This window comes from Nesoenas mayeri, assembly GCF_963082525.1.
Source record: "Nesoenas mayeri genome assembly, chromosome: 14".
In the NCBI taxonomy this organism is placed as follows: Eukaryota; Metazoa; Chordata; class Aves; order Columbiformes; family Columbidae; genus Nesoenas; species Nesoenas mayeri.
The window spans coordinates 2519555-2537157 of record NC_137556.1 but is presented as its reverse complement, the minus strand read 5'-3'; the positions used below and the strand labels follow the sequence as shown (position 1 = coordinate 2537157).

The window sequence follows — 17603 nt, the reverse complement described above, 5'->3', positions numbered from 1 at the left end:
TACAGTATGGTGTGGTATGATGTGGTACGGTGCAGTACGGTGCACACGCGGACCCTCGGCGGGCTCTTACAGCCCATCTTATATACTGGCCTTTCTCCAAACATGCTTTTTGGAGGTAGGAAGGGTATAAATTGTATAACGTCCAAATTCAGCGGGATGAAGACAATGTAAACACTGGCTTTTAGGGTGTTTTCAGAGAACAGTACTATTACTTTTCAAATCTTGTTTTCTCCCCGTTTCGCAAGCTGTCCCGCTGCTGCAGCACTGTGACACTGACTGTCCATAGGGGATGTGTGGGTTTCCTGTCACAGGGAGACAACAACATTCTTTCCCTCTTTTCATTCCTGTCTGTGCTGAAAGCGACACACTGACGGGTTGATGGGAAGGATGTGCCAAGCTCCAGCACTCTTTCCATAAGCCCTGTATTGAAACCGTGGGATGGAATAGAATTGCTGCTCTGAGGATATTAAAAGGGAATGCATTTCATTCTCAAATTTCATTAAAAGCCATTAACATTGGAACGACATGGTCACTATTTATAAATCCCCAGTGCAGATGACTTGGTACAGCTGGTCAGAAGGAAAGAGATTCAATGGAAAGAGGGAGTTTATTTGCATTAATGGTTGTTACGTGCTGCTCTGGCAGCAAGGGGAGCGGGTGAGGGCACGGACCGTTTCAATGTCAGCGATTACACCGCTTGCGTGTTCTTGTAACTCTTCAACAAATCACAGCCGTGATTGGAAAAGTAAAACACCGGTTCAGAATGATGCTTTTTAAACATAAAGCACTGCTGTGAAAAACAGTTCTGAGCCGTTTATACTGTCCGTAAGGGAAAAGTTGTCTTGGAGGCGAAGAATTAATGAAAATCCATATTTGAGCAATACTGTAGAGTGCTGAATCGCTGAAGACAAGGTCCTTCTTCTCTAATGGCTATAGGAGCAGTCATTAGAGAAAAAGCCGCCCCGACACATGTGCTGTGGGACCGTCCTTGAGTCAAGCTGTGGAAAAAGGGAACGCGCAAGGAAAATGGTGGTTGACATGACGGGATAGCCATGGTTGAAATCGCGTCCTTGGCTGTTTTCTAAGCTGGGTTTATCTTGCAGTGAGCACAACGCGCTTGATTTAACAAAATTCATGCATCAGAAAAAGGTAATGGGCTTCAGACCTGCCCAAAGTAGCAGCCATTGGGGGAAAATAAAAGGTTTAGCACTATAAATCTGTAGAAATTGGACCTCATTTCTATATTAATTTAGTAATTCAAAGCAGAACCCAACTGCCTCAGAGAACATGAGGGTTTTCATGCACAGCTCTGCTCCTTTCCTCCCATTTTTGGGTCTCCAGATGAGTTCATTCCTCCAGACCAGTCTGTCCAGCCTGAAGTGTTTCATCTTTGAGTGTTCTCCACTTAATGGTACACTTTATTGTCTATTTCTGGAAAACAATGAAAATAATAAGTCACAAAAATGTGTCTTTTAATTACTGACTGACAAACTGAGCATTTAGATTTGGAGAATATTTAATCTTCCAGCCTAGCAGTCCTCAGAAACCTTTTGTGAAGCTGCTTCAACAGACATCAGCTGCTTGCTTCTCATTGCTTTCGATCACCTCCCAAAACTGTGGACTCTGAGATCAGGACTAGAAGATAAAGTGAGCAGAACAGCCCTTTGCTCTCCCCCCTTTAAACTTAACTTTCTAAAGAAGGTGAGAGTTTTGCAAAAATGTAATACGTTGAACAAAAGGCACAGGTTTGCTCTCCTGGTGTATGAAATCCTACGTGTTGCATATGCAGCATATTAGTGACAACACAGTGCAAAAGTTCCCAATCAGAGCTGTAGTAAGAGCGGCTGACAATTTTTGACGAGGTGTTTTTTATCTTTAGCCAGTAGCCAAAATTTTTGCATGTGGTATTTTGTGACTTTGAAATCTCTGGCATCTTTCAAAGCTCTTTGGCTCGTGAGTGTGGCCTTGTGACTGACACAAGCCAGCAGACTGGGTTGTCGATGCTGTATAACAGATTAAATAAGCTCAGCCATTTCCAGGACTCCTCATCTACCGTGCAGCTGCCCTCATTGCTCGCACCGAAAGACTTAAGCGGGGATTATGGCATGAACCCTGCCTTTTCTCCATCCCTCTCCTGCCCGCTCTCGCTCTGTCTCTCATTAACCGAGTCTAAGAATTTGTTACTAGAGTTGCAGACTCATTGACCCAGATTTGCTAATAATACGGGGGAGAGGAGATTTTTTTTCCCATGCTTAGTCGCTGGCTTCTATGTATTCTTAGTGCTATTTATATGCAGGAGAACTAAAAACCTGTGATAAAGATGGGGCCAACTTTACAGCAAAATTCATGCGTGAGCACAGTGAGAGGCACAACAGGAGAGAGACGGGGAAGAGGGAGATGGGGGCGAGTGCAGGTGGATTTACCTACACCCGCGGACCCAGCAGCAGATTTTGGTAGCAGAACCCACTTCCACAGCCTGATCTGCAAGACTGTTTTGGTTTAGGCCAAACCAAAACACCATCAAAGTGACCAAAGTCACCACTTCACCATCAGAGTCATGCACTGCCTTTCTTTGCATCAAGTTTGAGTTCATTTACTAGCAAAGCATCATTTCTTAGCTGTCTCACCACGTACAGAAATAAAAAACCCTCTACATTAAATAATATTTTTCCTATTTGTCCAGATTAGGAAATGCTATTCTGCCTTTTTTTTTTTTTAAATGTTTCTCATTTGCACATGATGAAAGGAGTTATTTCATTAAACCAAATGAAAATGTATGGCCAAGCAACGAGTAAGACATCTTCAGCCTAGAAAAAAAAAAGGCAGCAATACTGATGCCCGAAAACTTCTAAAAGTACAAGACACAAGGGAACTGTTCAGTGTGGTGTCGTGGTACGTAGGCACAAAGATAAAGAGACATGAAGACCTATGGACAGAAACAGAAAAGCAGCAGAATAGGTCATGGTTATCCTGCCGTTTCCAGGTGGAAGGGGGCTGGGAAGGGGTGGAAGATGTGCCCACATGTCCAAAGAACAAAGCCAAGCAGAAGGTCTGAAGTGGGTGGGGAGAGTTTTCTTGCCTGATCTGGGATGGTACTGGCTCTCCCTAATCTTTGGAGCTCTGCGATCAGTTCTGGGTCGTGGAAGATTTGCATTTGGCACTTTCCATCCTTGGAGCAGACCTTCTGTCGTGGGTTATTTTCTGCTTCGAGCCAGCTGGTGGATCTTGGAGGGAGACATTGGTGCTTCAGCTGCACTCACCATCTTTTAGCTCCAATGCTGGTGTCACGATGTGACGTTTGGTGAAGAGCTCAGGCCTGGTGTTGGCTTTCCTGTTCTTTTAGAGGATGTGGTTGAGCTTTGCATTCATACGAGCTTCCCACTGCAAGGAAAGGGCTTAATTTGGAAGGAGCAAGGATACAGGAGCTCGTTTGCAGAAGGCAAGGGATGGAGCAGCCTGGAAAATACCACAGGGTCCTGCTGGAATTGCTGGTGTTTGCTGGGTTGAGAAAAGGATCAGAACACAGGCATTTTGCCTAATGGTGTTGGCAAATACCTCTCTGCTTTCATGGAGGATCACCTAGAAGACCAGGATAAATGGGTCATTAGCCTCTGCCCAGAAAAAAAATAGATTTTAGTGTTGTATTTTTTAAATCCACCATAACATGTTTGGTTTCAAGCATTATCCACCCAAGCAAGAGGGTTTTCTTGCTTGAAAATCCTCATGGAGACAGGCATAACTTGATTTTGTGATTTAAAGTCAAGCCCCATTCTCTGTCAGAGATCTTTCTGGACTGTTTTGCAATGAAAGATGTTGTGTGTCCGTTAGATGTTTGCACTGAGAGTTACCCCAGTGCCACAACTCACTCTCTTTTTTTAATGAATAAACAACTTCTGTCTTTTCTCCTCCCCTTCTTCCCAAATTAGTCTCTAAAAAATGTCACATTTGCTGCAATTCACTGCAGGCTCTTCAGTCTCTCCTTGACACCTCAACGTCTGTATCACTCTATTGCAAGTGAAGCATGTGGGGGTTTTGCACACCCTGGAAATTTGTGTCAGGCTTGGGAACTGGACAGGGAGACCTTTACATAAGAACAGGGCTCTGGACCGGTTATGCAAACTGGGGGATATTTATTGATTGTCAAGTTGAGTTTTCCAGTGGTTGAGCCAGGAGGATGTTCAGAAATGAAGCCAATCTTTTGTACCAGCCTTACACTGGATTTGGTAACTTGACTTTACAAACTGACACTGGTGAGCACGGAATAGGCGTCACCCGTGCTTCCCACAGCGCTCCCCGACACGTTTTTTTGTATTAAAAAAAACAGTCTGGGCAGCGCACTAAATTTATATGTGAACAGATTTGTATCTCTCGTTCTCAGAAGATAAGATCTTGTCGGAACAGAATGCTGTTTGGGGTTACTGTTAAGGTTCGTTATCTGCAGTAACAGCCTCGCCTGCTCCTTCCAGCCCCGGCCAAGCTCCAGCATCGTCTGGGCAGCAAAGATGCGGTGGGACGAGCATGGCGAGGGCTGTACTGTTACTGGACCGCACTGTGATTGACTTTCGGTCTGCAAGGGCAGTTTCGACGAGCTCGCATTCACACAGTAAACTTGGCCGCATTGTCCCCACCTGTTGGGATTTTTCTTGTTTCAAAGCATAAGCCACCTGCCCCCTCTGTCCAGGTACTTTGTTTAATGTTCAACAGGGTTGTTGCAGCAGCAGCGACCTAACTATCTACTGTAATAGGAAAAAGTTCTAATGTTACTGATAAAGTGGCCATAGAGATAAGACATGGGTGTGTTCGGTGGATTCGCTTTGGCCCTTGCAAAAAGCGTTAATAGATAGATTTCAGGCTGAACGCTTCTGCCTTTCAGGCTTTTCTCTGAACAACACGGGGACAACTGAACAACGGGGACACCCTGAACAACATCCAGCTCCAGCTGCATGTCCATGAGCTGTATCTCCAGCTGTGGTCCCAGTGATTGCTGCTCCCTTGACATCCTCACTTTATCCCGTGTGCATCCCTGTTCGGCTGCCCTGTCATTTGCTTGCCTGGTGATCCTGTGCGTCTTTTGTCATGGGTTTACTTGGAGTGCGTCCTCAGGAAAGGGCTGTGGGAGCCATGGAGAGGCTTTTGCTGTAGCGGTCGTGGAGTTAATACAGCCCGTGGATTTGCCGTGGTGCATCACGGCAGTGCCCTCCTCCTGCCAGGCTGCCCTCGTCCCAGCTCTCTGCTCTAGCGTTGGTCTCATTGAACACTATGCTCCTCTTTGTCATCTTAGGGCTTTCTGTGGTATTATTGCTGCCTGGCTTGTCTGGGCAAGCAAAGACAGGATCAGTCTGGCTTGCAGTCAGCTCCCCAGCTGAGCAGCCTCCTCGGTCCCGTGCCCTGGGGAGCAGCAGCCTTGGAAAGGGCTCTTGTTCTCAATTCTGTCTGCTGCTCTCAGTGGGATTACAGTGCCACAGCAAACCCGACACTGTGAACAAATGGGTGAAAAAAATGTTTATTTTTAGAACTGGAACCATGATGAATATGTGGAATTTGTCCAGGGTCTGCCTGCTGTAGCTTTTTGAAATGCAAATTGCATGTTTGTTAAAATACCTCTCCAAAGGTCAGCGTAACCTAAGAAATAAATGTGCTGGCCTTTTGGAAAGCAGGTGGAGTTTCAGATGTGCGATAGCTACTTGTGGTTGGGAGCAAGGGTCCCCAGAACCCAAATCTGTTTGGTGCTGCCCATGGGACACCATAGGCATGTGGATGGAAATGCTGCCTTGCCAAAAGAGGTTCCTTTGCACGTTTCAGTGAGAAGCCCTTCACCATTCTTCATCCTTCCATTCTGCTTTTTCTTCCATTTTCCTGGCTTACTTCATATTTGCTGAAGCCCCACTCCTGTGTTTTCAGGACTCATGCTCAATGTGCTTGCAGTTGGTGAGAGTAGGGGTGAAAAATTGGAAACTCTGGAATAAAAAGCAGCAAAATGCTGTATGGGACCTCAAGAGATCATGCAGTGGTTCGTGTGCCATTTGATGATGTAGCCAGCCCACTGACGTGCTTACAATGCTCAGGGATTTACATATCTGAGAACTTTGCAATTTTTAATCCTTTTAGCTCACTGCAAGGTGGAAGAATACTATTACTCTATGTTAGACAGGGAAGTGAGGCATAAAGAGAAGAAATTACTTGCTGAAAGCACTGTAGGAACCTCACAGCTGAAAAAAATAGTTGGCATAACCATTATCTGCCTGTCACCGCATCAGGCAGCCTTGGGGAGGGTGGCGTTTCTGCCACGAGCTTGGCTGTCATTGTCCCCCTAACCGGCTTTAGGGTGGTAAAGCACAGAAAGGGGAGGATTTGGAGGAATAGCAGAGGGATAGAAATGCGATCCAAACTATGGAAGCTGAGCCGCAAATTAGGGCAATTCAAAGGCATAAACATCCCTTTGAGCTTGCCTGGTCCCCATCAGTACATGATGAGGAAAACACAAGCCTGAGCTGAGCATGTTTAGGGGAGAGCTCTGCCTGCCCTGCCTCGGGTTATGTCAGGCGTTATTCCTGGTGGCAACCGGCAGGTGTTCATGCGAGGGGGGAACGGCGTTATAAATAAGTTATTCATTCATTTCCTTCTGGGGACTTTCCTATTGTTTAGCCACAATACGCTTTCCTGTTTTTTAAAAAAACAAAACAAAACAAAAAAGCACCAAACCCTGGCCACAAGTTCCTCTCTGGCAGGACGGACCCAAAGCTGCTTTTGAAGTGGGTGCTCGTGTCATCGCTCTTCCATGCGTCGTGCTGCTGTCACTGCCCCTCCTGCCTCGGTGCTCTGTGCTTTCTGAAAGCAGCGCGAGCAGTCCCTGCTGGGACTTGTACCCAAGAGCATCATCTCCTGCTGTGCTCAGTCTTTATGGGGCCTTTTCTCCAGCAGGACGATGTGGGAGGAAGGCTGGTGCTGAACAGGGGGTGGAAAGCAGGGGGTTTTTGTGCTGGTGGAGAGGGGACAGGGACAAGGACAAAAGCTCTCTTCCCTCCTTCCTCCTCCTGGCCAACACTGGGACATTGAGGCTGGAGCACTCGCTTTCACAGGGGAGTTATTTTTAACCATCTTAGAAAAAAAGTGCAGCTCAATGGATTAGAAAATGATGGCTTCTCTACATGGGGAGTCTGTAGCCCGGCAAGGCGAGGTGTGATGTGAATGAGCAGGACTGAGCCCACCAGGTCCCGCAGGAGCCCCGTCCATGGCTTTGCTCAGCCCACATCCCAGCTGACCGACACAAAGGCTCCCTGAGCCCGGGTGAAAAATGGGGATTCCCCCCCTCAGTGCTCGAGGATTCCCCCCTCAGTGCTCGAGGCCACATGCCCAGCGCTGCTGGGGGGGTTCGTGCCACCGTGCCTGTCTCTGCTAAGGAAACCCCCACCCGTATTTCCTCTGCAGCATCGTTTTCAGGAACGTTTGCAGGCAGACACATGGAGCAGCACGCACATGAGCAGGGGATGGTCTGTGCTGAGAGCAGCCATCTTCTGCATTTCAGCTCTTTGAGAGGCAAGAGATATGAGATTTCTCCTGGGAATACCTAAGAGAAATACCCATACCTGTTGCAAGCACGGCTGGGGCTGATCCACAGACCCAGGGACCCCCCTCCTGCCCTGGGAGAGCCCACGGGGAAGCTGCAGTGCTGAGCTGGGCAGGGTGGATTTAACACCCGGGGGGACTTAACACCCGGGGGGACTTCTCTCTGTCTCCCCCAGGACTCTGCCTTATGGAAATAGCAAACCCCGCACTGGTGTAAGTGCAAGGATGTATTTATTTACATTAGCGCACAATAGGATTAACCATTACCCTGTGCTGCGCAGGGGTTGTCACGTGCAGTGCAAGTGAAGAGACACAAAAGACCTTTTATTCAGCCACCGCATTTGCCTGTCACAATCTAGGACTGACCTTTTTCCTTAATGCAAACAGGAGCTTTTTGCCTTTGTCGCTCTGTGCCTCCTGTTGCAGATGCCTGATTTCAAGGGCTAATCCTGTGTTCGGATCTTGACTGCGAGCCCTTTTCTCTTGCATTGGCAAAGGCAGCGGTTGCTTAGAGCCTCTGTTAGTCCAGAGAGCAAATGCAAGTCCCAGCCTCTCGCTGCCCTACCTGGTAGGGTTTTGCTTGCAAAAAAGGCTGTTGCAACTGCAGCCTTCCTGCCAGCTTTCCCAGCTGAGCTCCCCGCGTCTTCTGGTGTTACTTTCCAAGAGAGGAAAGCATCACAAAATCCTTCCCTTGTCACAAAGCAAAGGCAGGGGTTACACACAGGGAGGAAGCAGCTTGAAGGAAGGGCCGGGCAGGAGGCTACTAAAGCTTCAAACATGGCAAAATGTTTCGAAATAAATGCGTGTACGTGATGCAGTTTTATATTTAACAGGATGCTTTTGAGATCCTAGCGCATCTTCCATTTTTGATTTAAAAATCTATTAAGCCAGGTGCAAAGAGGAGGCAAGTTGGGGTGGGTGGGAAATGGGTAGACTAAACGCCTGTGACACCGTGATGATGATGATGGTGGCGGTGATGGTGGCCACGGGGTCCTGGTCGCTCAGCAGGACCCCATGTTCAGGGATATGCAAAAGACATTGTTTCCACCTCGGGGAATTTGCAGCTAAGGCTTAAGATTAAAAGTTGGGCTTTTTTCATTTCTGCTCCACGCTTGTGTGAACTTCACTTTAGGCCTCAAATCTGCTGTTCTTGAGATGGGTCTTGAAATTGCTATTGACTTTAAATGCTGCAAGATCTCGCCCATAAATTCTCCTTCTCCCATCTGTAAAATGGGCATGGCAGGATTTCTGTGCCATCTGTGGTGCTGCGAAGCTGAAAACAATAATAATTTATAAAGTGCTTTGAGCTCAAATGGAAGGTTCTGTGTAAAAGCAAGGCTTTGCAGGATGAGATGTTCCTGAATGGTCCAGGTTTTAATCTGGTATCTGAACCAGGGGCTGGGTTGCAAGCTTTAGAAGAACAGTCTGGTGATGCAGAGGTAGTGATCCAGCTGCTAAACATCTTGGTTTATTTGTGTTGTTCAGAAGCTCCTGTTCATCATTAGAAAACTAAGGAACAGAGCAGCCAGCAGCAGCACGTCCCCAGATTCTATGATTTTATCTCTGATCTTAACAGCTGGGATCCTCAGAGATGATGTGACTCCGCTGGTGATTTAACAGCACATACATTGTAAATAGGAAGTTTGGAGCCACAATCACAAGTGTTAGGACTTTCCGAGTGCAATAGGATGCATCTGATGGGAACAAAAGGATGTTCGTTTCCATCCAGCTTTGCAGGGTGTAGAAGGGAAGCTGCCTAACCTTTGCCCCAAGAGCCATATTTACCTTGCATTTGTATAAAGCTGAGGGCCAAATTAGCCCAACAAAGAGCAGATTATGGCAAAGCATGGCATTTTAAGATTAAACACTGTGGTTCCTGGCAAGTAGCAAGTGATAGGACTAAGTAGCAAGTGACAGGACCAAGTAGCAAGTGATAGGACAAGAGGAAACGGCCTCAAGTTGCACCAGGGGAGGTTTAGATTGGATATTAGGGAAAAAGTTCTTCCCGGAAAGGGTTGTGGGGCATTGGAACAGGCTGCCCAGGGCAGTGCTGGAGTCACCATCCCTGGAGGGGTTTAAAAGGCGTTTAGACGAGGTTCTTAGGGACATGGTTTAGTGCTGGAGTGAGGTTATGGTTGGACTTCATGATCCTGAGGGTCTCTTCCAACGGAAATGATTCTGTGATTCTAAGTAATGCCAGGCAGGCGTGGCAAGCCAGTTGTGGTTTCCTGGGCTGAGCTGATGCACGGCTCAGGTCCGGCACTTCTGACGGAGCCGCTGGTTTTTCCTTTTGCAGATACAAGCCACCAGCCCCGCTCCATCTCCAGCCGCCCCTACTACAGTTTGCCCAACAGCAGCCATGAGAGACGCTCGGTCCTCGCTATCACGGAGCCGCCGCGTTTCCACTCCCAAGCCAAAGGCAAGAACGTGCGTCTGGACGCTCACTCCCGCAAGGCCACGCGGAGGAACAGCTTCTGCAACGGGGTCACCTTCACCAACCGGCCCATCCACCTCTACGAGAAGGTCAGGCTGAAGCTGGTGGCCGTGCACCACGGCTGGAGCGGAGCCCTGCGCTTCGGCTTCACCATTCACGACCCGTCGCAGATGAGCTCTGACGACATACCAAAGTACGCCTGTCCGGACCTGGTGACCCGACCTGGATACTGGGCCAAAGCTTTGCCAGAGAGGTTTGCTGTCAGAGACAATATCTTGGCCTTCTGGGTTGACCGCCATGGGAGAGTCTTCTACAGTATTAATGATGAGGAGCCGATATTGTTTCACTGTGGTATTAAAGTTTCTGGTCCTCTCTGGGCACTCATAGATGTCTATGGAATTACCCATGAAGTGCAAATACTAGGTAAGTGTGTGTTTTGGCCTCTGGCTTGCTCTTCTGGTTGCTCTTTCTACAAAGGCATGATCATGGAAAAAAGATGCATAATCTGTCTGGTTGATCATTTCTATGGGACACTTAAGAAAACCAATTCACTGTTGGTTTTGTACTTGAAATTAACTGTTTTTCTTTTGCCAGCAGCAGGGATCCAGAAAGCAACATATTTCAGAGATGTCAGTGATGAGAAGTCCTAAGGCTGTGCATTATTGCAGCTGTGTGAAGGGCTAGGTGGAAATCTTTACATGTAACTTTACCCAGCTTTTCTTTACCCGGCTTTTTCCTCAGCTACATGTGCTGCTATAGCCTGGAAAAACATGGTGCTGCTTTACAGCAGCGTCCCAGGGACTGAGGAGACAAAGGCTTTGGCTTCCCCTCTTCTTTCCCACCTACCAGTTACTGCCAGTCCACTGCAAAACTATGACCCATTCCCCACGTATCTCCTTCCCAAGGCCCTTCTGAACTCTTGGCCCTGGTCCCCACCTAGTCTGGCAGTATAACAAGCTGTGTTTGCAGATGTAACCCGATTTACCCTTCCCGTGCACACGGGCATCACTGTATGTCTGCAAAGCAGCGGCTGCAGCGCAGGATGCAGCTCGCCAGCTGAAAAGTGATGAGAAAATGTAGTGCGAGCTCCCATGTGCTTTGGGATGCTTGGCATCGCGTGCCACATCCCCCCTCACCCGTAAGCACATCACTGCATTCTGGTGCTGCCTGGCTGATTTACAAGCATCGTCCTCCGGGAGAGCTGCAAGAGGGGATGAATTTGTTCCCATTAGCAAACCAAGCTGATTGCCATGGAATGACTTTCCTTTTGTGATTTACGGCATTGAAATTTCAAATGAGTTCAGTGTTAGATGGAGTGTTTTGAGCTGGTCTACACCACAGGGAATCCTTTCAAAATACAAGAGTGTTGCCCTTTCCTGGAGGCTCCTAGGAGCTGATTTAGTTTTTAACAGCCAAACTAAGCTGCATCTGCTCAAGGTGATGATGCCTCCATCCTCACACTGAGCAGACAGCAGCGATAATCTGGGAAATGGTTAGGCCAGTGGGCAGGCAGCTTCATCACATATTCTTCCAAATGGTACCAATTATTATACAGGCAAGAAGGCTACACATAAACAACACTTTCCCCTGCCTGCTCTGCCTCAAATGTGTAATTAAACCTTACCAGTAGCTTGTCCTGTAATTGCAATTACAAAGCACTCCAGCCTCTGGCGCTCAACACAGAGGTGAAGGAGCATTTGCTGCATTGGCCAGTGCAGCTGCTTCAGCAGAGCAGTCCTTCCTCATTAGATTATAGTTAGGAAAGTAAAATGCAGTTTATTTCTGCCACCTACTCCCCAGTACTGCCTGCATCATCCAAGTGTGCAGAGTGAAACCCTTGTCCTGAGGGCACCTGTACTTGGATTTATTTTTTTAAATCAAAGCACCAGGCCCCACAAACTGCCTCGGGGATCAGGGTGGTGCTCAGCCATCTGGGGCACCAGGGGACTTGGCCTCCTTGCTCCAGATGTGGTGGTGTCATAGCTGACATGTTTGCCTCTCTCTGTTCCTCACAAAATTCTGCAAGTTGAGAAAGCTATGAAATACAGCTCAAATACGGATGCACAAAATGCATCCTTCAGCATCATGAAGCTTGGATGTGTCTTAGTGTTCTGTGAGCACGTTTCTTGCCAGGTACCGTGTACTTACTAGAAGCAGCTGGTCCAGCCATCAGCCCACACCAGTGGCCTCTCCTGCTTGGGTTCCCAAGAAAGGAGCCTAAGCTTTGCAGCTGCTTAATGGATTTGGGTGTTCTTCCCTCCTTACTTAAGACTGGTGATGTTCTCCTCTGAGGAGCATTGGTGCTGGGATGCTCTCCATCTCTGGGAACACCAGGAGCCTGATTTGTTCACGCACACTCTTCACTTCCATGTGCTTTGACTTTGCTCAGCTGGTTAATGCCTGACCTGGGAGTGAAGTGTCCAAGCAGTGCTGGAAGTAGAAGAAAGGACACTCCCCAACCTCCTCACACCTTTAAATCCCCCCCTGACCTGGCACGGCTGAGGTGAAAATCTGGGAAATGAATTAAGAATCAGCATCCCAACTTTCCTTTTGCTGTGAAAGGGGAAAATAACTCTCTACTATAAAAATCTTCTTAGCAACACCTGCAGCAAGTAGCTTTGGTGACAAGTTCTCGATTCAAAATCTCTGCAGTGGTGTGAACACCCCTGAGATGCGAGGCCTGAAATCCTGTGAAATGACCTCTTTTGGCCACAGGTGTGCCTGGACACCTCACAGCTGTACGGCAACGACAAGGAGTGTAAAGAGAATATCTGTTCATGCGTGTGCTCCTTCACCCATCACCGTGTCGTGGATTTGGCGTTTCCTGCTTTAACAGGGAAAGCTCAAAGCTATTAGACCCCTCTGCTAAGAAAGCTGTAGGAACACACTGGTTTACAGTTTTTCCAAGCTCACCAGTGCAAGGAGCTCCCAGATGACATGGGTACTCCATAATTCTTGTTTTCCCTCAGCTAATGCCAACACACAGCTATTTCTTTGCCTGCTGCTTGCTCCACATATGACTCTTCACCACTAGCTGTTCATTAGTGGTTGGCCTTTGGCTAATTTTTCCATTTTTTTCCTTTTGGAGGAACAGAATTCAGTTACTCTGTAGGCTGAAATAATAACAATTCTACCCAGAAAAGCAGGCAATTATATCTTTATTCTAATGTCCCTTATCTTTGGCTTTATCTCACAGACAGCATGTTTGCAGAGACCATGACCACTGCCCATCTCAGCACCGCCCGTCTCAGCACCTGCCTTCCGCAGAGCAACCACGATTCAGCCAACTTCAATAACAACGAACTGGAGAACAACCAAGTGGTGGCCAAAATCGCAAACTTAAACTTAAGTCGGGTACCAGGACTTGCGACAGACAACCACATCATCCCCTGTTGCCCAAACCGACGGCAGCACGCCCAGGGGGTCCCAGCCTTCCTGGACACAGACCTGCGATTCCACCCCACCCGTGGACCTGACATCACCTTCTCTCAGGACCGGATGGTTGCGTGCACCAACTGGCAGGAAAGCAATAGGACTTTGGTGTTTTCTGACCGGCCTTTGCACATCGGTGAAAGCCTCTTTGTGGAAGTAGGACACCTTGGGTTGCCATACTACGGGGCCCTTTCATTTGGCATCACTTCTTGTGATCCGAGTACTTTACGGACAAACGAGCTCCCAGCAGATCCGGACTTTCTCTTGGACCGCAAGGAGTACTGGGTTGTTTACCGAGCGTTCCCGGTCCTCAACAGTGGCGACATTCTCAGTTTCATGGTCTTGCCGAATGGAGAGGTGCACCACGGGTTGAACGGAGCCAGCCGAGGGATGCTAATGTGTGTGGACACCTCACAGTCGCTCTGGGTGTTTTTTACAATCCACGGTGTGATCAACCAGCTCAAAATATTGGGTAAGTGCAGCCAAAAGAGATGATAATGAGGAGCACCTGGCTGGCAACGTCTCCTGGGCCAGAACGGGAGCTGAGGGTTTGCATTCACAGTGTTGCCTTTAGCAGATGGTCACTGATGTGAGTAAGCAGCTCCTGATTTCACCTTGTGTTTGCAAACAAAACTGAGCAAGACAGGGTAGCTGTCACAGAGATGTATGCAGCCTATAAAAGTCCTCCATAAAATTATGAGACTCGAGAGATAAAACGAGCAGCAGGTGGGGACCAAGGATGGCTGTGGCGGGGACAGCAGCTTTTTTTGTTTTAAAAGAGATTCTTTATAAACCCACTCTTCAGCCAACAGGTACTGAACTCCTGCCTTGGTGAGGGCGATGGTTTCTGTGAGCGCAGGTCTGGTTTAAGCACATGTGTTGGCAATGGACAGTAATCATTCCCCAGGCACTGATGCTTCTCGGGTGTCAGATGTCACTTTTGATCTATTGCTCGTGACCAGTTCCAGTGCTTCTCCTTTGCTCTTATTAAAGATTCTGTCAGAAAAACAGATGTTGATGACTTTGTAAAGCAAGTTTTTCCCATTTAAAGCAATGCCCTTTCCCAGCTGCCCCTGAGCTGTTAGTGAGACAGTAGGAGCTTGAGGCTGCTGCTGCTGGAGAGATCAGGACCTCGTGGGAGTGACTTTACACCCCAAATGATGGCTGTCAGACCACCTGGTGCTCGCTCCACTGAAGCACTGAGCAGAGATGGTACAATGGCATAGCCAGGTCCCGGCCCTGGAGGTCACATCCAAAATCACGCACCTGTGTCGTTACTAAGGGGCAGCACTCACCAGCAGCTGGGCTTTCTCCTAAAGCCCTGTAGGGTGGGAGCGGCTCGCTGGGCAGGGGGTGTTCAGTGGGGTTTGGTGTCCGTCGGCCCCGTGGGCGCTCAGCTCTCCCTGTGTTTGCAGGCACTGTGCAGTCCAGCCCAGTGACCGTGTCTCCCTCAGGATCGCCCGGCGGCTCGCAGTACGACAGCGACTCAGACATGGCCTTCAGCGTCAACAGGTCGTCGTCTGCTTCAGAGTCGTCACTCGGTAAGGGGAGCCCGGCCCTCGGCAGCCTCTGTGCCGAGACAGGAATCTGGTGGGGCTACGCGATTCAGCAGGGCAAGGTTAAGGGAGAGATGTTACATCTCCTGCAAGGCCGACAGAAATAACGGGAAGGAAACACAAAGTGGTGGGAGGCTTTTCACAGCCTGAAGTAGGGCTTACATGGTGCCTCCCACTTAGTCTGTTTAATGTAAATGATCCCTTGCTGCAGCAGCAGTGCTGCAAGAGAGGGGGTGCGGTGCTGTGCCTGGGGGTCTCAGACCACATAGGTTTAGAATAGAAGAAGACTCAGCTAATAGAATGTCCTGAGCTGGAAGGGACCCACAAGGATCATTGAGTCCAGCTCCTGTCCCTGCACAAGACACCCCACAGGTCACACACCATGTGTCTGAGGACGTTGTCCTGTCTCTTCTTGAACACTGTCAGGTTGGGGCTGTGACACCTCCCTGGGGAGCCTGTTCAGTGTCCAGCACCCTCTGCATGAAGAACCTTTTCCTAAAGTCCAATCTGAACCTCCACTGGCACATCTCCTGCCATTCCCTCGGGTTCTGTTGTTGGTCACTAAAGAGAAGAGAACGGTGCCCGCTCTTCCTCCTCCCCTTGTCAGTAAGCTGTAACCACCATGAGGTCTCCCGTCAGTCTCCTCTTTGAGATTCTGCACTGCCCAGGCTGTGCTGCTGGAGAGATGCCCTTGTGTTTGGGTCTCAGGCACGCAGCCCTGGGTGCCCTGCCCAATACTGTCCCTGGCACGTGCCACCATTGTGTTGTGCCACAGTCCCCTGGCACAGCCAGCAAGATGCAGGAGTGGAGTTCTGCACAGCCCCACCGTCAAACAGGTGTGCAAACCACAGCCCTGCTTCGGGAAGCCCAGGCAGGCTGTGCTTTGCCCCATCTGTAGGAGATGGATGGCGGGCTCTGCCTGGAGCTGTGCCTGCGCTACCACTTAGAATACGCTGGGATTTATTTGGCCAAACAAAGGAGGCAATGACTAAGGAAGGAAGAGCCTTAAAAAATTGACTTGAGGGCATGTATGTTGTGTGCTGTCAGGCCTGCACTGTCCTGGTGACTGAATGACCTTGTTCCTTCTTCCTCCTTGCAGTGACCGCTCCCAGCTCCCCCCTGAGCCCTCCCATCTCTCCCGTCTTCTCCCCTCCAGAGCCATCAAGCAGCAAGAACGGGGAATGCACCGTCTGCTTTGACAGCGAGGTGGACACGGTGATCTACACCTGCGGACACATGTGCCTCTGCAACACCTGTGGTCTTAAGCTGAAGAAGCAGCTCAACGCCTGCTGCCCAATCTGCCGACGGGTCATCAAAGATGTTATTAAAATATACCGCCCTTAGTGCCCGACTTGGGCTGTAGGAAGGGAGAACGCCGCTAGCAGTAACCATGCCTTTCCGTCCCTGCTTATGGGTTATCGTGCTGGTCAGTCGTTATCAAGTGGCTCGTTATCTGTGTTTCCTTATTTGACTGGTAGGGCACAATTCAGGGATAAAATTGAGCTGAGGATCACATGGGGCCCAAAGGCACAGCTGCTGTGTGCCCATGGGTGAATCTGGAGAATCATGGTCTGGACCCAACCCAGCTGCAAATGAGAAATTTCCAGTGCAAAGGCTCTTTTTTCCCTCCTCCAGAGGCTCGCTGTGATTGGGAAGGGCAAGTTGCCGCTTGGCCAGTGCCCGGTGCCACTGAGATTCCCAACCCCAAAACCCCAACAGCTCTGGGCTGCTGCCAGGGGCTTGTACTGTGGTGGAACAAAATTAGGACGAGGCCCAGTGGGAGGGTCCAAAGTGGCTAAAACTGATCTGCAAATGACGTGTCCATCCGTGTAAGGGGAACTAGCTAAATCCAGAATAGTAGCACAGCCAGATTCTCACTTGTTCGGATTTTGGCCCCCTGAACAAGCTTCTGCGCCACGTGGAGAAGGTGGTCTGCACTTACATAAAGCAGCTTTTGCTTTCTGTGGCAGAGCAGGGACTTTTGGCCAGGAAGGCTGAGACCCAGGGAGCAGCCACAGCATAGCAGCGAGGAGCACGGGCCCCCAGAGAGCCCCAGCGCACCCCGATTGCTGCAGCAGCAGCAGCGATGGGCTGTGGGCACTGCCTGGCTGCCGGAGCCACGAATTGCAGCCCGTGGATGAGAGGTGCGTTCGGGTGGGCACACGGTGAGCCTGCAAGGGTGATGTTTGTCATCTCTGGGCACACACGTCTGCATTTTGCTCTGCTGCTCTTCATGGGTGGCAGAGCTGCTGTCTCGCAGCGTCCTGGCTGGCTTGCTGCCCCGAGCCTTTCCCTGCAGCCCAGCCTTCCTCCCACCCTGCTACAGGGACTTTTTGAAGCCTGTGTTAAGAAATGAATTGCTGACCCAGTCCCAGCAGGCTCAACTTTTTTGCGGGGACCGCGTATGTGCCGATTTTACCTGCTTTTTCTCCTTTCCTGGTTTCTCAGTAGAGCTTCCAGCTACCCAGACACTGGATCCCAGCAGCAGATGAGAACTTGTTGAGATGAACAGGGAGCAGTGTCACCTGGCTTTACTTGGGAGGAGGAAAGAAAAAGGCTCTGGGGCTATTATTAGATGTTGGGATCTTAAAAGGTAAATGGGTTTCAGCTGTGAT

The 17603-nt window shown here is 49.2% G+C and overlaps 1 protein-coding gene across 2 annotated transcripts in view; it reads left to right on the top strand.

The window, feature by feature from the left end:
* NEURL1B (neuralized E3 ubiquitin protein ligase 1B) overlaps positions 1-16332 on the top strand; it is a gene marked incomplete at both ends in the record, with an annotated part of 91245 nt that extends 74913 nt beyond the window's left edge. For both annotated transcript variants that reach the window (XM_080353497.1, XM_080353498.1), the window contains 4 exons: positions 9863-10423; positions 13197-13904; positions 14848-14973; positions 16088-16332. In XM_080353497.1, coding sequence (XP_080209623.1) covers positions 9863-10423; positions 13197-13904; positions 14848-14973; positions 16088-16332 — 1640 coding nt within the window. The remainder of the gene's footprint in view (positions 1-9862; positions 10424-13196; positions 13905-14847; positions 14974-16087) is intronic.
* Positions 16333-17603: the final 1271 nt, after the last annotated feature.